This window comes from Stenella coeruleoalba (genome assembly GCF_951394435.1).
Source record: "Stenella coeruleoalba genome assembly, chromosome: 2".
NCBI lineage: Eukaryota > Metazoa > Chordata > Mammalia > Artiodactyla > Delphinidae > Stenella > Stenella coeruleoalba.
Window position 1 is genome coordinate 14,725,906 of NC_137147.1, and position 22,851 is coordinate 14,748,756.

The 22,851-nt window shown below is 36.3% G+C and overlaps 1 protein-coding gene across 8 annotated transcripts in view; it reads left to right on the forward strand.

The window, feature by feature from the left end:
* Nucleotides 1-22,851, forward strand: part of EML5 (EMAP like 5) — a 160,993-nt gene that overhangs the window by 94,670 nt on the left and 43,472 nt on the right. For 7 of the 8 annotated variants that reach the window (XR_013827303.1, XM_079914629.1, XM_079914627.1 and 4 more), the window contains 8 exons: nucleotides 135-337; nucleotides 1,336-1,447; nucleotides 2,528-2,655; nucleotides 6,989-7,130; nucleotides 18,198-18,350; nucleotides 19,081-19,212; nucleotides 20,259-20,347; nucleotides 21,140-21,316. Coding sequence is in view for 6 of the 8 variants with exons in the window: in XM_079914629.1 (XP_079770755.1) it covers nucleotides 135-337; nucleotides 1,336-1,447; nucleotides 2,528-2,655; nucleotides 6,989-7,130; nucleotides 18,198-18,350; nucleotides 19,081-19,212; nucleotides 20,259-20,347; nucleotides 21,140-21,316 (1,136 nt within the window). In the remaining 2 variants the exon portion in view is untranslated. Of the gene's footprint in view, nucleotides 1-134; nucleotides 338-1,335; nucleotides 1,448-2,527; nucleotides 2,656-6,988; nucleotides 7,131-18,197; nucleotides 18,351-19,080; nucleotides 19,213-20,258; nucleotides 20,348-21,139; nucleotides 21,317-22,851 lie in introns of those variants that run through there. The other variant, XR_013827304.1, reaches the window with a different exon arrangement.

Consider the following 22,851-nt stretch of genomic DNA (forward strand, 5'->3'; position numbering starts at 1 on the left):
ATTTTTCTTTTTAACTCTCCTTACTGTTACATGTCTTTCTCTTTAAACAAGAAAAACAGCCGAAAAGAAATTTTATTGCTTTGAATTTTATACGTTTTGAGAGTGGTACTTTCATAATATTTTTTATGAACCAGGGGGAGGATTGATTGGAAGAAAAGGCTACGTAGGCACACCAGGGAAAAATGACACAATGATGTGTGCAGTATATGGATGGACTGAAGAGATGGCTTTTTCTGGAACATCCACAGGAGACGTGTGTATCTGGAGAGACATCTTTCTTGTAAAGACAGTTAAAGCACATGATGGACCAGTGTTCAGTATGCATGCATTGGAAAAAGTAAGTAACCTAAATAAATTTTAAGTTAAACATAGTTTGATCATGGAGTGCAGAACATTTTCACAAGTACAGGGACACTACCTTTCTACTTAGCTGAGCTACCCAATAATAATATGTGAGCTAGAGTCTTCCTGACTGTATTTTATTCCTCTTTTCAAACTCCTGAACCCAGAGTGAAATAGGTCTGCTGTTATTAAAAAAAAGTTTAACTTAGTATTTATTAATCTTTTATTCTGAGTCAAAAATTGTTTAGGTACTTTATATGTTATCACCATATCCTGTGAGGTAGCTGTCATTATTTTTTAATAAATTTATTTGTTTTATTTGTTTATTTTTGGCTGTGTTGGGTCTTCGTTGCTGCGTGTGGGCTTTCTCTAGTTGTGGCGAGCGGGGGCTACTCTTCGTTGCAGTGCGCAGGCTTCTTATTGCGGTGGCTTCTCTTGTTGCAGAGCACAGGCTCTAGGCACGTGGGCTTCAGTAGTTGCAGCATGCAGGCTCAGTAGTTGTGGCTCACGGGCTCTGGAGCACAGGCTCAGTAGTTGTGGCACATGAGCTTAGTTGCTCCGCAGCATGTGGGATCTTCCCAGACTAGGGCTCAAACCCGTGTCGCCTGCATTGGCAGGCAGATTCTTAACCACTGAGCCACCAGGGAAGTCCCGTAGCTATTATTATTATCCCCTCTTTTTAAAGGATGGGATTATGAAGCCTCCAGGAGAAGGTGCTGAAAGTGGTAGAGCTACTTTATGGTTCTAAATTGCAAACTGTGTTTTTAAAGTCCTATTCTAAAAGTAGAATGTTTTGTGTCATGGTAAATATTTTTGCAAATTCTATGTTGATGTTTAAAAAAACATAATGGATTCTATGCTAATTTCTGTTTTTTTACAAGCTGTAACTTTTGGCTATAAATATTCTTTCCTCCAGAGTTTTTCAATATAAAAGAAGGTTATTATTTTTTAAATATTTAGATCTTCATTAACTTAAAACTTTTACTTTTGTAGGGATTCGTAACTGGAGGGAAAGATGGGGTAGTAGCTCTTTGGGATGACTCCTTTGAAAGATGTCTCAAGACCTATGCTATAAAAAGAGCTGCTTTGGCCCCAGGATCTAAAGGTGATTTGAGATTTTGAGATTTGTAGGAAAAAAGATTAATTGCTTATTAACATGGTGGGCACTGAGGTGGAGCACGTAGGGTATATTTTTCCTTCTTTACTAGACAGGCATCAGAGTTCAGTAAGAGAAGCGACTTAACTGGATGCCAGAATCATTGCTGTCCTTTCAAAATCTATTTTCAGTGATACGCATAGTAATATATAAACAAATACAAGATTATCAATGTTAATTTTTCAAAGAAAATCGCCATGTGAGTGTCACATTTTCCACCAGTCAGGGTATTGTTTTCAAACTTGGCCTTTTGTTTCATCTTAGTGTTTTGTTGACTCTCCCTCTCTAGCCTTGCAGGCCCTTCTTCCTTTACCCTTTCTCATGGTGCGTTAAGGCACTACAGCACTCTGTCTCTGGCCTCCAGGCCTTCCTGTATGCTGTCACTTTTGCCTAGAATTTTTCCTTTCTCCTCCCTCCTGCTTCCTCCAGTTTCTTGACCATATGCTCATTTTTCAGATCTCAAACACTGTTTCTTCTAGAATGATTCCTTACACTCCCATCCCCTCTCCCCCTCACAAAAGGTTGAATTCCCTTTTGTTCCATTTTCAATATGCTCCTCACACAAGGTCTGTTTTCCTCTTTGTGTGCTCTGTGAGGGCAGAAGCTTGGCTCTATCACGTTTACCAGTATATCTCTGAAGTCTGCCTAGGGTACAGTAAACATAAATGAATTAATCTTAAATCAAATTGAATTAAAATTACTAACCAGAATATTGTACATGCTCTAAGAGGGTCAGGAGGTGGATGAGGAGCAAATGTAAAAGGAAAATAAACGGCTGTCAGACTGGTAGTAGGGGATCTGGAATAATATAGAATCATGGAATTGTAGCATATAAATGGTACTTACTTTTGAGATTAGTAAATTGAATGGTTGGGGAAAATGTGGTACATTTATTAGAATACTTAAAATATAGGAGAAAGCAACCGTGTAACATGATTTGCATTGTCAAAATAGCATCATTGGCAATATATACACCCTTGTATTATAGTAACTTCATACCTAGAAGAACATCTCCGTTTAACATTTTAGGTCTTCTCTTGGAAGATAACCCATCTATACGTGCCATATCATTAGGACATGGTCATCTTTTAGTTGGTACAAAGAATGGTGAAATACTAGAAGTGGATAAAAGTGGCCCAATAACACTTCTGGTCCAGGTAATTTTAAATGTTAATATGCTTTCTTTTCCCTTTGTATACAGTTGATTCAATACATAAGAGCCAGAAGTTGGCAGTGGTGAAAAATAATGTTAAATTATTTAGGGAAATATTTGTTAATGTTAATATTTACAAAACATAAATTTAATCATAGTTAAATGAGTAGTATCTGTAAATAATATGCATATTATCATGTAGAATAATTGCCAATATTTTCAGTAATTTCTTATTGCAAAGCAAGAAACCAATAGAAAGAAAAGCCAGTTGTAATTAATTTAACCCAGTCCATTTATTTCATATTTAATTTTATTTCTTTGAAGTACATTTGTTGACCCTAAGGCAGTTGTTTTCCTATGAAACTCTTCAGTTTAGTTCATTCTTTCTCAAGTTTCTAACTTAGAAAAGTAAAAAATGAATGTACGCTAAAATTTTACTGCTGAAAACATTTATCCATGAAAATATGTTAGTGATTTTGAAAATCCAGAAGTACACACTTTGTGTGGCAGAAATATAACATAAAACAGCAGGATTAGCTAATCCTTAACATTTCCATCAGGAATGCTGTATTAATTTTTCAGGTTTACATTTCCTATGTATATTATGGTTTTTGATACTATAAAACACAGCAGGTGAAGTAGTATTTACTCTAATGAAAAATTGTCCTCATGCAACTCTGTATAGTAACACATTTTGGGTTTGCCTTTTACCCTGAAAAAGAATTATGTTCTTTCTTAATACAGACTGATTTCTTCTCCAACCCCCCACTTCACTCCTGTTAAGACACCAAAGAGCACATGTAGATGAGAACATTGCACATGCTTTAAGGTTAACATAATATCCTGATGTAACAAGGAGAATTTGTAAGCAAATAAAAAAACATTTTATATTAAATTAACTGTCAAACTTTCATGTCTTACTCTTTAATTTCAGTCACATGATGTTCCTTTAAAGTAAAAAGATGTTAGAGTCATGGTGTTTAACGTATTTATGGTCTCTTGGAAAATATAAACACAAATACACTTTTACAGATGAATCCATAGATGGACCTATTCAAAAATACAAGTTCATAATTGTAAGAAGAGATTTTTAGAAGTCATAAATGACATTATTTTTTTAATATTTATTATAAAGTTTAAGATTTCACATATCTACTCTCTCCTAAATGTCAGGAACAAGACAGGATACCAGGTCTCACCATTACTGTCCAACATTGTATGTGAGGTCTTAGCCAGTCCAGTAAAACAAAACAAAACAGAAAACAATTAAAGGTGTACATGTTGGAAGCAAATGGATGACGCTGGATGGATATCAGTATTTGCGGATATTATAACCCTATGCCTTGAATATTCAAGAGAATAAACTGAAAAATTATTAGAGCTAATTAAAGAGTCCTACAAATTGCATATATGCAAAGTCAACATGTAAAAGTCAGTAGTATTTCTACATATCGCAATGATCAGCTAACACATATGACACAAAATGGTACTCACAAAGAAAACTATATAGTAACCAGAAATAAAGATGGCTAAAAATATGCAAGACGTGTATTAAGAAAACTATAAAATTGTACTAAACGCATAAAAGTTGTAAATAAATTCTGTATGATCATAATCCATATCCTAATGAGATTTTTCACAAATTCTGGAAAGATTTTAATCATCTAGAAGAGAAACTATTCAAAAATAGTCAAGAAATTTTTGAGAAACTCTCTGTGCTAGAAATAAAGATAATATAAAACTATAGTAATTAAAAGTGCGGGAATGTATGTACATTAGAAGTGCATTCATGTATATACCAAAAAAAACCACGTACAACAATGTTTGTAGCAGCAGTATTCTGTGGATCAGTTTGGGGACTAGCGCCTCTTAACAATATTAAATCTTCTGATCCATGAACGTGGATCTCTCCATTTATTTAGATCTTCCTTAACTTTTTTCAACAATGTTCTATAGTTTTCAGTGTACATGTCTTGTAGTTATTTTGTTAAAATAACTTACCTCATATTACTTCTAATAGTTTTTTGGTGAATTGTTTAGGGTTTTCTGTATACTGTAAGAGATTATGTCATCTGCAAATAGAGATAGTTTTACTTCTCCCTTTCCAATCTGGATGCCTGTTATTTCCTTTTCTTACCTAATTATGCTGCCTGGAACTGCCAGTACTATGTTGAACAGAAGTAATGAGAGTAAAGATCCTTGTCTTGTTTCTGATTTTAGGGAGGAAGCATCCAGTCTTTTACCATTAAGTATAATGGTAACTGTGGATTTTTCATCTTTGCCCTTTATCAGGTTGAGGAATTACTCTTTTATTCCTAGTTTGTTGCTTATTTTTATCATAAAAGATTGTGTCACATATATATGGAATCTAAAAAAAAAATGTTTCTGAAGAACCTAGAGACAGGACAGGAATAAAGAGGCAGACATAGAGAATGGACTTGAGGACACAGGGACGGGGAAGGGTAAGCTGGTACGAAGTGAGAGAGTGGCGTGGACGTGTATACACTACCAAATATAAAATAGATAGCTAGTGGGAAGCAGCCGCATAGTGCAGGGAGATCAGCTCGGTGCTTTGTGTCCACCTAGAGGGCTGGGATGAGGAGGGTGGGAGGGAGACGCAAGAGGGAGGAGATATGGGGATATATGTATATGTATAGCTGATTCACTTTGTTATACAGCAGCAACTAACACAACAACCTAAAGCAATTATACTCCAGTAAAGATGCTAAAAAAAAAAGATTGTGTCATTTGTCAAAAGCAATTAGTATATTGCATTAATTGATTTTGGGATTTTAAACCAACCTTTCATTCCTGGGACTAATCCCACTAGGTCATGGTATATAATTCTTTTTATATGTTGTTGGAATAAGTTTGCTAGTATTTTGTTGAGGATTTTAGCATCCATGTTTATAAGGGATATTGGTCTGTAGTTTTTTGTGATGTGTCTGGTTTTGGTATCAGGATAATATTGGCTCCATAAAATGATTTAGGAAGTATTCTGTCCTCTTTGATGGCCTCTTTCCCTAACCACATCCAGCTGTTAAACTCTATTAATTGCTCACTGATTACTCTATTGTTTCCAGCATTTTCCTGGAGAATAAATTCCTTTACAGGCTAAACCAATCAAATTCAGGCTTCTTAAAAGGGACAGTTCCCTAGGTTACTGTTTGAGATTTGTTCTGAAGTCAAGCAGTCTCTTCCTGTTGTCTATGAGATTTTCCTGTTTTTCCTAGACAGACTAGCTGGCCTTCATTTTAGACATGTCCAGTGAGTCTGTCAGTTGCCTCCCAATTAACTTTCATAACAACCTCCATTGTTTTCAAGAGCACCTTTAGGCTTCAACTTTTCCACGTTGTAGTAAATGAAATCAGTTGCTTTGAAAAGAGGCTAGGAGCTGTTTTATGACTTGCTTCTCTCTCTCTCCCGGAAAAATTTCTGATCCAGGGCTCTGTAGTTGAGGGTGAAAACAGTGGAATGCTTCCTTTTTCTGAGTGTCCGTTGCTTTAGATCTCAGTGCTCAGTTGGTGGGGAGGGAGCAAGTAGCCTCAGGTCTTCTTGAGTTGACATTGAGGCCCCAGTATTCTTACTGGCCACTGCACCTAAGATAGAGCCTCCGTCTCAGAATAGGGGGTGGATAGAAGGAGGGAGCTCCCACCTCGCAGCAGCAATCACCAAGAATTTAGCCTCAATAGCAGGTAGCTGGGGGAGGATGAGAAATGCTGACCCCTGCCCCTTCTGGGAAGAAAGCTCCCCTAGTGGCTGGGGAGAGAGACAACCCTTGTTCTTGGTTACATCAATCTGGTATGGAGTTTTCATGTCAGTGAGTGGGGAAGAGGGAGAAAAGGGGTGTCTCGGTTCAAATACAGCAAACTCACTGTTCTTACTGAATTTTAGCAGATTTTCTTGAGTAAATGTTTCTTCATTTGTTCTATTTCCTCGAAACCATTTCCAGAGACTTAATTTTTTTTTTAATAATTTCTACCAGTTTCACTGGTGCACAGGTCTGCAGTACTCCCTTGCTTTGTCATGCAGGAAGTCCCTCCTGTATGACAATTATTAGCATTCCAGGGCAGCCAATTCCTATTTTCTCTACATTAAATGTTGTAGGATTTTGAAGCTAATTTTCAGCAGCAACTTGATTATATTGTAACTGTGGAGATAAAACTGTTATGAAGTTATTTTAAGGTGTATTCCAAAGATAAAGAGAAAAGTTTTATTAGATTTATCTATTATTCATTATCCTATCATTATTATATATTATTGAATGTTGTCTTCAGTTTTCTTCTAAATACAAGTATCTTTAGGTTAAATTGATCTTAACTATGTTTTATTTACAGGGACACATGGAAGGAGAGGTGTGGGGTTTGGCTACACATCCTTATCTGCCCATCTGTGCTACTGTAAGTGATGATAAGACCTTAAGAATATGGGATCTCTCTCCTAGTCATTGTATGTTGGCTGTCCGGAAACTTAAAAAAGGTAAGTGCCTCTCAGACTTGAGCATAGATCAAATTGTCACAATTATTTAACCCTCACAAATGTAAGAAAGCAATAGTAAATATATAAAAAAGACTTAAAATATTTATTCTGTGTCTACTTGCTCATGATGGTATATGAAGAAAATTAATTATACCTGGTCTTTACTTTATGGGACCTACTATGATCATGCCTACGCTGAGTCAGTTTTTAATATCATTTTGGAAAAAAGAATATAGGATGAAAACAGAAGCTAAGTTTTCTACCCTTTATGACTATGGATTATATATAATTCAGAATCAGAAATCAGGAAGGCCTTAACTTAAAAAGGGGTAGCAGAGTTGAGAGGAGGATATTTTGGGATGAAACAGAACTGAACACATTTGTAGGAGGTAAATGAGGCTACCCTATCAATATAGAGTGACAAGAGCTTCAATTGTTGGAGCAAGACTGTTACTATTAACTTAGGCCAGATGAGGATACACAATAGCTTCAAATTTCTTTTTTTTTTTTAACATCTTTATTGGGGTATAATTGCTTTACAATGGTGTGTTAGTTTCTGCTTTATAACAAAGTGAATCAGTCATACATAAACACATGTTCCCATATGTCTTCCCTCTTGCGTCTCCCTCCCTCCCACCCTCCCTATCCCACCCGCTTCAAATTTCTTAGTAAAGTGGTAGGGAATATTATTTTATAGCATGAGGATATTGTAGGAGGAGCTCTGGCTGAAAAAGTTGGGAATTGTGACTGAAAGAAATGTGATAGCTTAAGCAGATGAAAGTAAGAATTGCTAGCAATGTAAAGACCAAGCTGAAGTTAGGTAACATGTTATAATTCAATCAGTTGATTTATTTTTGCTTCCTTATATTGACTTTTAAGTCAATAGAAGTCTATTCTCTTTTTCTAGTGCTGTTATTAAATATTTAACATATATGCTTAACTAAAAATCTGAAGTTAATCACAATCTCTGGAACTCTAGCGCTCTAGTCACTGTCCTTCCCTTTTTTTTCTTTTTTTTTTTTGAGTTATTGATGTTCAGCATTTTCATTCTCTGGTGTGTGTGTGTGTGTGTGTGTTGTATTCCTTTGTTTTTTTCTGAAAGACTAGGGAGAATTACCAGTGGTTGTGTACATGAACTTTCAGTGTGAAGGGTTATAGTAAGATTTCAAAACCACAGTCACACCTCTTTGTGCACAGAAAACCACTGTGTCAAAAGATTCTTTCCTTCCCAAGTCCATTGGAAGTCCTGACCAGTCAGATTTGGAACATACTTGTTTTTATTACCTATCAGATTTTCTTTCCTTTTTTAAATTGAAATATAATTGACATAGAACTTTACATTAGTTTCAGGTGCACAACATATTGATCCAATATTTGTAAATACTGTGAAATGATCACCATAATAACATGACTACACATACTTACAAATTTTTTTTTATTGTGAGAAGAATTTTTTTTTTTTTTTTTTTTTGGCAGTACACAGGCCTCTCACTGCTGTGGCCTCTCCCGCTGCGGAGCACAGGCTCCGGACGCGCAGGCCCAGCGGCCATGGCTCACGGGCCCAGCTGCTCTGCGGCATGTGGGATCCTCCCGGACCAGGCCACGAACCCATGTCCCCTGCATCGGCAGGCGGACCCTCAACCACTGTGCCACCAGGGAAGCCCGAGAAGAACTTTTAAGATCTACTCTCTCAGCAGCTTCCAGCTATGCAATACTGTATTACTAACTGAAGTCACCATGCTGTACATTACATGTCTATGACTTCTTTACTTTATAGCTGGAAATTTGTACCTCTTGACCCCCTTCACCCATTTTGCCCACCCCCCACTGGCAACCACCAGTCTGTTCTCTGTATCTTTGAGCTTTCTTTTTAGATTCCATATATAAGTGGGATATAGTATTTGTCTTTCTCTGTTTGATTTATTTCACTTAGCATAATGCCCTTAGTGCCCATCCATGTTGTTGCAAATGGCAAGAGTTTATTCTTTTTTATGGCTGAGTAATCTTACAGTGTGTATGTATGCATATATATGTATATACATACAGGCATATCTATACCACATTTTCTTTATCTATTCATGCATTCGTGGACACGTGGGTTGTTTCCATATCTTGGCTATTGTAAATAATGCTGCAGTGAACATGAGGGTTGATATACCTTTTGACTTAGTGTTTTTGTTTTCTTCGGATAAATACCCAGGAGTGTAACTTTTTGAGGATCTCTGTTTGTTTTTTTAACCTCCCTTCAATTGGACATTATTATTGTTTCATGCAGTGTTTACTTAGATTTATCTATGCTTATGCATTTCTTTGTTCACCTTTTCTTCTTGTATCTCAAACTTTTTCTTTTGTCATTTTCTTCTAAAATACAGTTTTAGAATATCCATAATAAGGACTTGTTGGAAATTCTCTCATCTTCCTCTGGATGAACCAGTGGCATATAAGACTAGGACAGTGGGAGTGGTCTATTTTGGCAGGAGAAATATTTTATCACTGACATTGCAATTCTTTAAAAGCAAAAGAAATTTTATTCAGTTTTATTGTTTTAAAATTTTTGATTGGCAATATATTGCCCCTCGGGGGAACTGTTTCCACTGCCCTGCCCTTGGTATACTACTAGGCTGAACATGTTTTCATTTTTTACTCTCATTCTTGAATGCTAATTTAACTGCTTCTAGAGTTCTTGATTCAGAATTATTATTCCTATGGTTTCCATTGTTCTCTTTTACATCGTTCTGCAGTTCTGAGGTTTAATAACATTGTGCATGTATGTGGTTTATTATTTATTTATTCTATTTAGGATTTGTTGTGTTTCCTGAATCTTTGGACTTATATCTTATATCAGACCAGAAAAAATGTCTACCAGTATTACTGGCTCCTTCTAGGAGTAGATCTTTATATTAGGTTGTAGAGAAAAGTCATGATTCTGTATTTTTGTTTTTAAATATTCTTCTATACTCACTTCATTTTTCCTTCATCATCATTAATTCAAGAGGAAGACAAGTGGATTTTCATAACCTTAAAGGGACATGTATGGTTCATAACCTTAAAGGGACATGCTGGTTGACGTAATTATAACAAAATACTGAAGTCATAGTGGTTTAAATATTATAAAACACAGTTATCTCTTTCAAACATTCAGTAAGTAAATACTGTTTTCTTCAGAAAATGAACATGCAAGGATTATGGTCCTGAGGCTTAACATTTTATAACTAAGACATTTTCTTATTTTATTTTTATTTTTGGCTGTGTTGGATCTTTGTTGGTACATGCGGGCTTTCTCTAGTTGCAGCGAGTGGGGGCTACTCTTCATTGTGGTGCTCAGGCTTCTCATTGTGGTAGCTTCTCTTGTTGCAGAGCATGGGCTCAAGGTGCACGGGCTTCAGTAGTTGCAGCACGCAGGCTCTAGAGTGCAGGCTCAGTAGCTGTGGCGCACAGGCTTAGTTGCTCCACGGCAGCGGCATGTGGGATCTTCCCGGACCAGGGCTTGAACCCGTGTCCCCTGCATTGGCAGGCGGATTCTTAACCATTGCACCACCAGGGAAGCCCTAAGTCGTTATAGTTAATATAAACTATCCTATGAAAATTTTGCCAAATTATCCAATTTTATGGTAACTAGTTATAGGATAACCAAAGTATAAATATGCAACATGAATTAATGTCTGAATTCTTAATGTGTATAAAGTCAGTATTTTCCAAATATTTGCTAACCTTTGCACTTTTCTGTATAATGACATATTGGAAAATTCCTGTTAAAAACTCTTATTTATGGCTTTAGCTTTTAACTATAATCAAACCTGAATTTTTTCCTCCACCCCCACCCCCCACTACTCTTGCAACCACTAATCTGTTCTCTGTATCAGTTCATGTACCTTTTGGCCATTTGTATGTCTTCTTTGAAAAAATGTCAGTTCGGATCTTTTGCTCATTTTTAAATCAATGTGGTTTTTTTGCTGTTGAGTTTTATGAGTTCTTTATTTATTTTGGATATTAGTCCCTTACCTGATATATAATTTGCAATTATTTTTCCAGTTCAGTAGGTTGCCTTTTCATTTTGTTGATGGTTTTCTTTCCTGTGCAGAAGCTTTATAGTTTGATGTAGTCCCACTTGTTTATTTTTGTTTTTGTTGTTCTTGCTTTTGCTGTCAGTCAAAAAATTATTGCCAAGATCTATGTCAAGGAGCTTAACACCTAAGTTTTCCTCTAGGAGTTCTGTGGTTTCATATCTTATATTCAAGTCTTCAGTCCGTATTGAGTTAATTTTTGTGTGTGGTATAAGATAGTGGTCCAGTTTCATTCTTTTGCATGTGGCTGTTCTAGTTTCCCCACACAGTTTATTGAAGAAGCTCTCCTTTCCCCATTGTACATTCTTGACTTCTTTTGTAAGTTAATTGACCATGTGCACATGGGTTTATTTCTGGGCTCTCTATTCTGTTCCAGTGATCTGTGCATCTGTTTTTATGCCAGTATCATGCTGTTTTGATTACTATGGCTTTGTACTATAGTTTGAAATCAGGGAGTGTGACGCCTCCAGTTTTGTTCTTCTTTCTCAAGATTGCTTTGTCTACTCGGGGTATTTTGTAGTGCCATACAAATTGTAAGATTATTAGTTCTGTATCTGAAAACTGCCAGTGGAATTTTGATAGGGATTACATCGAATCTCTAGATTGCTTAGGGTAGTGTAGATATTTTACTAATCCATGAGCATGGATTGTCACACACCTGTTGATAGACATTATAAAGTTCCATAGGAATTGTGGGTTCAACTCTGTGCCTTCTAGGCCCTCAGCCTCTTTCTCCTCCAATGTAGTGTGTTTCAAAATAAGAAATCATCATCATACATATTTTTTTGTATTGTATATGTCAAACCAAACTGTCAACCAGTTATTTTATCTTCTACAGCAGAATTGCCTCACAGTCAATTAGTTATGTACCAAAGATGTTTGCGGCAAAATGTCTATGGCAAAGAAGCTTACAGCAAAAATACTTGATATGATTAGATATAATAGTGAGAAGAACCATTCCCACCTCCACCTCTTGATTTCCAGACCCATGTATTCTGCCTGTGAGGTAGACAGCACCATATAATGGTCTATGCTGTGAAGCATATACCACATCCTATAAGACAAAACTCTGGTCTTTCAGCATACTGTTTCCCAAAAGGTGCTATAAATTAGTTTTCAGTAAGCCATTCCATCATTCTGTTAGTAGCCCTCGGTGGGTGATGAGGGTATGTGATAAAATTAGTTAATTCCATGGGTATGAGCTGAATGCTGCACATCCTTCGCTCTGAAATGAGTTCCTTTATCAGAAACACGGAATTCAGTGATGGTGGATAAGGTATCCTGTGTGTCCACAGGTGGTGGTGCTAGCAGAAGCACTGTGAATAGGGAAGGTGAATCCAAAGTTGATGTGTATTCCAGTGAGGATGACTCTTTGTCCTCTCCATAATGGAAGAGGTCCAATGTAATCAGCATGCCACCAGGTGTCTGGCTAGTTTCCCTGGGGAATGGTGCCATATCAGAGGTTCAGTTGGTCTCTACTGTTAGCAGGTTGGACACTCAGCAGTAGTGGTAGCAAGATCAGCCTCTGTAAAGAAAAGTCCATGTTTTTTTAACCCGAGCATAGACTCTGTCCTTGCCACCTTTGGCTCACTAAGCAAGTGCTAGCTGGCTAGGAAAAGAGGCTGCCTGATGTCCATAGAGCATATTATTTTGACCATCTGATTATTGAGAGCCTCCTCTGCAGTGGATGCCCTTATTGGGCTTTCCCTAGGCCACAAAAATCTTCACAGCCTATGCCCTTTCTGAGAGTTTTACGCACAAATCTATTTTCTAGATTTCCTTGTCTCTGATCTTCCAATCCTGTTTCTTCCATCCCTGAGTGTTCATTCAAATAGTTAACAGTGGCTAATGAATCAGTGTAAATCTGTCTATCTAGTTGTCTCTCACTACAAAAGTGGTAAACCAGATGTACTGCTTGAAGGGCTGCCCACTGGGAAGTTTTACTTTTACTGCTGTCCTTCAGGGTCACCCCTGAGTGGGGCTATGATGCTTTCAGGCAGGTACCAACATATTGTGTTGGAACATCTGTAAGTCTGGCTCGGATTTCTTCTTCCTCAGTCAGCTGATCATAATGAACACCTATGAGGCCATAGGTGTAGATTGAGAGAGAGAAGAGGCCTTGCACTATAGGATTTATTGCTGAAAGATTCTGAGCCACCTGTTGTTCATATAAATTACTTGTAACTTCCAGATCTCTCTAAGCCTGGTCTTTTCTATTCTGTGTCCAGTTGATGACAGATTGCTGTTGTGTACACCCAGTCAGTGGCTAGGTTGGTCATGTAGCTTTCAGTTCATGAAAGAAAGCTCAGGACATACAGTCACCTGATATTCCATAGTTAGGCATTTACTTACTGTCTAATAAGACCTAGTAGCAATCCAGAAACTACTTCTCAAAAGGAAAATAGTTATCTGTAAAGGAGGGCATGGAATTTCTCCCAGTCCGAAGTATGCTTCTTTGGTAGCTTTCCAGAGGTTCCATACAGCATCCCTATTTACTATAGACACTTGGAGTATCATTGAATCTGCTTGATCATAAGACCAAAGTGGAAGATCAGCTTGCCTTCTCTTGTTCTGGTCCCCACTGGAAGCTTATAAGTGGCTTGATAGATGGAGAGAGCAGCTCACTCAAATGTGGTATGTGTTGCTTTCCAAAAGGCCTACCAAGCATTCTGCTCCTTTTGTTCGTGGTAGGTGATGGGAGGTGTAGCAACTTGTCTTTCAGTTGGAGGGAATGTCTTGACATATTCCAGATCATTGGATCCACAGAAACGTCACTGAGGTGGCAGGGTTCCTGAATTTTTGTGGGAACTATCTGCCACTCTCTTGATTCACTTCTGTCTTACTAAGGCATCTAAAGTATTATGCTTGTTGCTTCCTGCTCCCCAGATCCATTCAGCATAATGTCATCAATGTAGTGGACCATTGAGATGTTTTATGGAATGTCAAGATGATCAGGATCTCTGTGGACTGTATTATGGCAAAGAACAGGAGAGTTGAAATAGCCCTGAGGCAAGGATTTGAAGGTGTCCACAGATACAAGCCAGGTAAAAGCAAACTGCTTCTGGTGGTCTTTACAACTTGGTATGGAGATAAAAGCATTAACCAGGGCAATAACTGCAGCGAAATGCTAGGGACTGTGTTAATTTGTTCTAGTAAAGATCTGGAAGAGTAGCTTCAATTGGAATCATAACCTGATTAAATTTATTATCCAGAGTTATTAGCTAAAATCCATCTTATTTCAGTACAGATCAAACAAGCAAAGATGATGTGATAGGTATTCTTACCCCTGCATATTTCACGTGCTTGGTAATGTCACTGATTTTTGCAATTCTCAGGCTTATGGTTTTGTTTCTGGTTGTCTTAGTAGAGAGGAATTTCCAGGGGTTTGTACTTACTTCTTCCTGTTGTAATGACCCTTACCCCATGGATCACAGAGCCAGCTGTAGAGCATTCTACAGGTTGCCAGGTATATCTATTCAACTTCAGGAATTGGGTGGGGTCCACAGACCACCTGGGTCCACTATGATTCAAAATTGGACTTAGATTCCATCTATCACATGATCACCATAAGGCCCCACTTTTACTGCTTGTACAACAGCAGCTTTTAGTGTTCTTAAGAACTAGTGTCAGTTTAGAGCCCATGTCCAGTAATTCCTGAAAGTTTGGATCTTTCCTTTCCTTCAGTTCACAGTCATTCTACTAAGCGGCCACAGATCCTTGGAGAAAGATTTATGTTATACACTTGTGACAGTGCTACAGGGTTCTTCCTCATTGGAACTTGGCCCTCCTTCAATCAGGGGGCTCTGAGTATATGAATTGGCTTAGGTCTGAAAACTGGTTGAGAAACTGTGACTCTCCATTGTGGTGATTTAAGTCAGGTGTTTTAGCCACCAGGTCTGGAGTTTTTCCTACTTATAGATCAAACACTAATCTAGTAAGTTACTTATTTTGTTCCTGGAGACACCATGATTAATTAGCCACCAACAGAAATCTCCACAGGCCAGCACATTCTGGTTATTAGTACATCCCTGCTGCCCTTTTTGATAAAATAATCTACCTTATTTTTGTTGGTTAAGTGCTGCTGCTTGACCTCTGCTTCTCCAGGATTATCTTTTGAATCAGGGAGCCCATATTAATGGTCACATTTCCCATTCCTGACCTTTATGGGAGGACAGTCACAGAGCTTTTCAGTGATGCAGGTGCTGCCCTTAATTAATGTATTTCTCAGTGCTTTCATGAAGGGACTATTTCCTAGACTTTTTCAAGGGTTGTAATTGATGGGAGGGTATGCAGTTTGCATGTGAAAAATCTCCTCCAACATTCTTACCTCCCTAGGGTTTTGGATTTCTTCCCGTATATCAGAGGTCAGCCCATACATCAACTCCAGCCCACCTCCTGATTTTATAAATCAGGTTTTATCAGAACACAGCCATGCTCATTCTTTCATGTGTTGTCTAGGTCTGCTATTGCACTACAGTAGCAGAGTTGAGTAGTCTGCAAAGCTGAAAATATTTACTCTCTGGTCCTTTAAGAAGTTTGCCAACCTCTGCCTTAGGGCATGCTGAGATTTGATCCGAGTTAGGGGTCTAGTGACAGCAAAGGAATGATTGTGATGGTTCTTCAGAAGGTTAAGCATCCTCTGCAAGGCATCTGTTTCAGAAGGTGTGTCTTCTCAGACACTGGAGAGGAAGCTATTTGCATTGGCCAGTGAAACTCCAAATAACTCAGAAGTTCAAGATTCTCAGTTTTGTCTGAGTCCAGCCAGATGCTCCCACTCCACGGTTAAGGGTTCTCTTCCCAATCAGCGGCCTAACTTTCACACAAGAAAACTTGGTGAGTGTGTGAATTCAACTGACATTGTAAATATTCAGCAATATCAGCCCTGTCAGAAATTCTTCTAGGTTTGTCTTGGAAGTTCTCTACTCAGACCATGACTCGTGCTGAGAGTTTAAAAGAACCTGCGCTTGTTACTTCTTTCTGTAAATGCTCTGTGTATTCAGTGTAATCTTTTGTACAAACACAGAACTTGTGGTCACCATTATTGTTGTAATGGTCAAGGGCAGCAGCCGCTTGGACTCCCAGGGCACTCAGCTTCAGTGGATACTTCACAGTCAACCACAGGAGATAGCTTCGTTAATTGTTATGCCAGTGCATACCTTGGATTGCTAGCATCCATTTCCCATTGACAAGGGCTCAGCACTATGCTCAAGCCCAAAGAAAGGCATGACTAAACCAGTTCTGCAAACCCCATCTTTAATGGTCTGTCTCCTGTGACCACTTCAGTACCGGTTCTGTATCAATCAGAGACAGAAACCACCCCAGTAATTTGAACAGGGAAAATTTAATATGGAGTGTTAGCTAATGAACGGTGATTTAACTACTAAAAGGTGTGAAAGAGGATTCTAAGGGGTATAGGAGTAGCAGATGCAGAAAGCAGCTACTACCCATAGGGCTAGTGGATGGTGATCAAGGAATGAACTTACAGGGTGGACCCTCCCCTCTTCCCCCAGGCTGAGATTCAGATCTCTTTGGAGAGGGCGTAGGTGCCTCAAGAACATACAACCTGCCAGTGGAAAAGAAACTTGCCGGAGGGCTGATCTAGGAGATCTGCTATGATGGCAGAGAAACCCCCCTGTTCCCCCAGTTCCTGTCCGCTAATTGATCCACTGGTTACAGCACAGCAGAAGGAAGAAAAGTCCCTTCCTTCTTCTTTGGCCTTGCAGGAACCCTCCAGCACCCTCTACTGGCCAAAACCAAGTCAACTGGCAATGGAAAAATGTCCATAGGGTCCTGCTCCAGTAATCACATAGCAGGAACAAGGAGGGTGGATTTGGAGCTGAGAGGCAATAAATTAATATCAGGCCTTCTCCAGTTTCATGGCTATAACTGCTATCTGTGTGCTATTACCTCCCTTATGTATATCTCTAGCCTGTATATATCTTTTCCCTTGAACTCCAGAGAAGTATTAATGTATCAGACTGGCTCCTTGATGTCTTCATTTGAACTTCTCACAGGCATTCATAACAGGTACAAAACCAAACACTTGTACCTCCCCTAGTTTTTCCCATCTCAGCAAATGACATCATCAATCAAACGAAAAAATAGCCTCTACTTTTCTCTTTTTCCTACTTTACTCCCAGTTGGTCAAGGTCCTGCCATCTCTTTCTTCAAAATATATACAAATCCTACCATTTCTCACTACCTCCACTGCTGCTACCCTGCTTCAGGTCACCATCATCTCTTGACGCTTAAGTATCAGAAATCACATCCTAGATTTCTAATGTATGCTTGATAATTACATGACTGCTTATTCTCAGTTCATTCTATAACTTTACATTCTATAACAGGTGTACCCTATCCCTCCCACTCCAAACTTTATGCAAGACTTCAAAAGCCTTAGGGCTTTGAATATGCCTGCTACATCCCTTGCCGTCAAGTTAAGCCCATTTTTTGTGTTTGCCAATGCAGCATTCACCCTTATTTTTTTTAAATTAATAATATTAACATCACTATTTCTTCATGTATAGTTTTGAAATATGTATAAATCTTCCGAGCTTAAACTGATAATTGCCTATTGTCAGATTTTTTTTTAATTTGAAAACATTTTTATAAAGATGACCTTATTTCTTAAATTTCTGTTTTGTTGGATAGAAACTACTAAGGTAGCAAACTCCCCGAACAACAACTTTTCCACATATATCATTGACTTTTTATGTTAGTCATCTCTCATTCTTTTCATCAGCTTAATTCCTTTTAAGGTAAATATCAGTACTCACTTTTGTTACATTCAGAAAAGGAAATGGTTTGTATTAACTCACGCTTGGAATGCCATACCATTGATCTCAATAGAAAACTTTATTATCTGCATCTTTATTTCTTTCTAATATTGATTAGAAACCATAATAAATATAGGAATCCTCTTTGAAATTAAAGTTTCCTTAAGCATATACTTTTTTTTTTAATAAAAGAAAATTACCTGATACATGCTCTCTTTCTCTTTTAGGTGGGAGATGTTGCTGTTTTTCTCCTGATGGTAAAGCTTTAGCTGTAGGTCTCAATGATGGAAGTTTCTTAATGGCAAATGCAGATACTCTGGAGGATCTTGTATCTTTTCACCACAGAAAAGACATTATTTCAGATATTCGATTTTCACCAGGTAAGATTTCATTGAAATCATACTTGATTATTAACTTGAGTATGGCAGTGAATGTATTATCAATGTGTGATTTTTATTAACTGTTATTTTATCTCAGAATTTTAGTTTTTTACTAGAAGAGGCAGTATAATGAGAGGTAAAAGCCCTATATTAGATCAGTGGCAAAATATCTGGCTTAGTGCCAATTCTGTCCCTAAATTTTCTGTGTGACTTGGGCCAAGGCATTTCTTTGAGCTTCATTTTCCTCATTTATAATGTAAGACAGATTGGATAACTGTTTTCATTATATTCTTAATGCATTTGAAATTACATGAATTTTGCTTCTTCAATTTCCATATATTCATTACCAATGACAAAACCTACTATAATACAGGATTACTAATGTTAAGGCAAAATTTACTTATGTTGGCTTACTTATATTTTTTGTAAATTTAGAGATTTTCTTTTTTTTTCTGGTTACATGCAAAGAATATGAAAATTACTTTGTATATAATTTTTGATATTTTCTTTCCACTGAACTACCTCACTACATTAAAATTTTATTTAATTGTGTTAATTATAATATACATGAAAATGTTACCATTTGTCGTTTGACTCATATGTCTTGTTATAACTTAGGAAACATCTAAGAGTTCCTCCAAAAAAAAATTAAGAAAATTGACCCTAGTTGTAGAGTGTAAAAAATATTTCTAAGGGTAGAAAATTTCAAGCAAATATGTTTCTATTACAGGTTCTGGGAAATATCTTGCTGTAGCATCACATGATAGCTTTATAGATATATACAACGTAATGAGTAGTAAACGAGTAGGAACATGCAAAGGCGCTACCAGTTACATAACCCATATTGATTGGGATGTTAGAGGTAAGATTCTAAATAACTTACTATTTGATAAAAGTTTCATTTGACTTAGTATAGCTATTTTGGAGAAACAAGTAATTCAACAGATGAGTTCAAAAGCATTGTGAAAAACAAACGTTATTCTCAAAATGATTTCCACTACTTTATTTCACACCTAAAGATGAATGCTGTGAGTTTAGACTTTGCAATACTTCTAATGTAATTCAGATGATAGTACAGTAAGTGATAAATTCTTTAATTTGTAAAGTAATTTAAATATTATACAAATTTTTTTTAGTCATTTGTCCTGGTTTTGTCAGATAAGCTTGATATAAATAGTAACTGAAATTTTGGAAAATAGTTATGTTAATGAGGATTTTTTTTTTTTAGTAACAGTATTTGCCCCCACTTTTTTTTTGGCCTCGCCCCACGGCTTGCGGGATCTCAATTCCCCAACCAGGGATCGAACCCAGGCCACAGCAGTGAAAGCCTGGAATCCTAACCACTAGACCACCAGGGAACTCCCAGTTTTAATGCAATTTTCCCAGCATTCAATAAAATACATTCCCTAAAATTGTCATAGTTGTATAACATACAGAATTTAATGAGTATCTGTTTTTTAGCAGAATGCGTGGCATATGGCAATGTTTAATAATTTAGATAAATGCTAAATATTTTAAATGCTCCATTTTAGGAATTTTTGTTTCAGATAGTCACCTATATAAATCTCGTGTTGTAAATTAAAGTTTTTCCAAATGTAGTTTAACAAAATACTCTTTAAAAAAAGGTTTCAAATTTTATTTCTAGGATTTTTACGAGTAGGAATATGCAAAGGCACTACCAATTACATAACCCATATTGATTGGGATGTATAACAACAGAAATAGTTCACATATACACACACACACACACACACAAATTAAGCCATTTATGAGTTTATTTACGTTATTATATATATGGTTGACTGCAGAGGGTTTAAGCTTAATTTTTCCCATAAAAGTTAAATATCATACTAACTGTATATGTATTTATATTTTATATATGTGTATATTTTAAAATTTTTTTTTAAGGGAAGCTTTTACAGGTCAACACTGGTGCTAAAGAACAGTTATTCTTTGAAGCTCCCAGAGGGAAAAAACAAACCATCCCCAGTGGAGAGGTAGGAAGATAGTAGTGCTTGTAATGTTGATATGACAGAAAGTGGTTAGAAAGCTGATGCCTATCTGGGTAAAGGAAGAGATTCTATATTAAGAAAAGAAATAAATTGCTTGCTTGTATGTCTAGCTCTTCTCTAATTACTTTCCTCAAAGGATAAGAAGCATGCAATAGCATGTAAAAGACATGCCATCTAAGATTGGAGTACTGCATGTCTGTCAAATCTTTTGGAACCCATGTGCCTAAGATGCTTATTGGCAAATTCTCGTTTGAGGGGGAAAAAAAAGAAAAAAATGGGTTTGGTTTTGTGGCTGATATATTAGCAAAATTTTTTGACATGGCCAAGGAAGAGAAGCTAAACAAATATAATGTGAAAGTAGCTTAATAAGGAGTGGGACTGTAAGTAAAATTCTTAATTTCCAGTAATGATTAATTGGAAAATATGCTTATAAACTATTAGTAGAAGTTTAGACATGAAGTGTAAGAATAAATTTCTTGATTATTCTAAAAGCAGAAAAAGTCATATATTATCACTGTACGTTCCGCATCTAGAATACACAGTGGATATATAATAAATACATCTTGAATAATGTTATGTTAAAATTTTTCTGTAGGAACTAGTGGACTTGGGAAGCTACAAAACCAAGACAGCTACTAATTTGTTTAACTGTTTTTATTAAAATTTTTAATTTATTTGTGACATATATTAATTACAAAGAAAAATATTCAGATTTTTTGTTGTTAATTTTTTAGGGTTAGATGTTATAACCTTAGAGCATTTTTTTTTCTTTTTTAGGTAGAAAAAATTGGTTGGGCATCATGGACAAGTGTGCTTGGTTTATGTTGTGAGGGAATTTGGCCAGTAATTGGAGAAGTCACAGATGTAACTGCCTCTTGCCTCACCAGTGACAAAACAGTCCTAGCTACTGGGGATGATTTGGGATTTGTGAAGTTATTTAGATATCCTGCTAAAGTATGTGTTTTTCTTTAATTCTCCTAATGATCATAATTATAAAAATGGTTAAAGTAATGACCTTTCATAGCATTTCTTTTTGTAATATGAATATTACACATGGAATATGTAATGTTGTAATATGAAAGGTTCAGAATTACGTTTCCTATTCTTGACATTATATTTATAGCTTTTATCTATAGATAAAAAGTATTATCTATAGATAATAGTAGTATTATAATTTATGAAGTAGTATTATAATTTATGATCCTATACCTTAAGTTATATATTATATTGTACAGTTTCTCAGTATTGAGGAGTATCCATAGCCCTTTTAGAAGAAACATTCTTTTAGCCCTAATATTAAAGAATTTTAGTATTCTTTTGATTAAATATATACCATTAACAGGAAATATAAACTTTTGATATTTACAACTTTAACATTTAAAATGTTCTAACAAATTAAATACAAAATACTATAAATGACACTACCTATAAAGTCAAAATAACTTTGGTTTAATGTGAATGAGTGATGTTATTTTCCTAAAACCAAACTGTAGAGATTCTTTGGAATGTGCATGCCCATGCTGCTGTGTGCTGTGTGATGACTAAATTCTTTTATTGCTTTCCTTTATTCAAACCACTGGGAAACATTAGGCTTTCACTTAGCACAAAAATAAAATTCATATATCAAGTATAGATGCATTTATTTCGTAATTGTCACAAATTCAAATATATGTTGTAATCTAGTACCAACATGAACATAAATATAAATTTGAAATATGGCACTGAAATCGTGATATTCAGTGCATGGTGGTCTTAATTAACTGCTCATATGAATATTTTTAGATCAGCATCGAAATGAAAACACAAGTTTAAAAATTCCTGTAGAGAACTCAGGCACCCAAGAAAATATTTCACAAATCCTTGTTTTAGATACACTTAAGTAGTAGTACCTTCTGTATAAGAATGTGTTCCAATAGAACATTTATTAGTCAAAAACATCATTCTCAATATTCTAGATGGTATAGGAACCTTAAAAATACGTTCTAGGATATTGGTCTGCAGATTCCTTCTTCACCTTACTGTAGCAAGAACCACAAAATCTTAGGGAAGCTACCTTCTTACAGTGTTTTGATGACAGATTCACCTTCTATTTCAGCTAATTTTTATTAAGAGTCTTCATTTCCAAAGAATTCACTGATTTAGCTATTACTGTGTTTTGTATATTTAAGACATTTCTTATTTTAACACCCTTGAAAAGATGTCCATCTAAAACCTGCTTATGATATGTTGATCTGAAATTTACTTATGAAATTTGGTAATGCTAGTGTTTAGATTTAAAAGTTGCCAGTATCTATAACTTGGATTTTTCTTCATATTTACAAGAAAAATACATTCCTATGTGTAACATCTGCTTATAAACAAAAACAGTAATGAACTACGATGAAAGATATTTACTTGGGTATATACCAAAATGTTTGCTAATTACTTTTTGTTAATATGGCCGTGCTCTATGTACATAGGCATTTATATACTGATTTTCCCAGTTATTG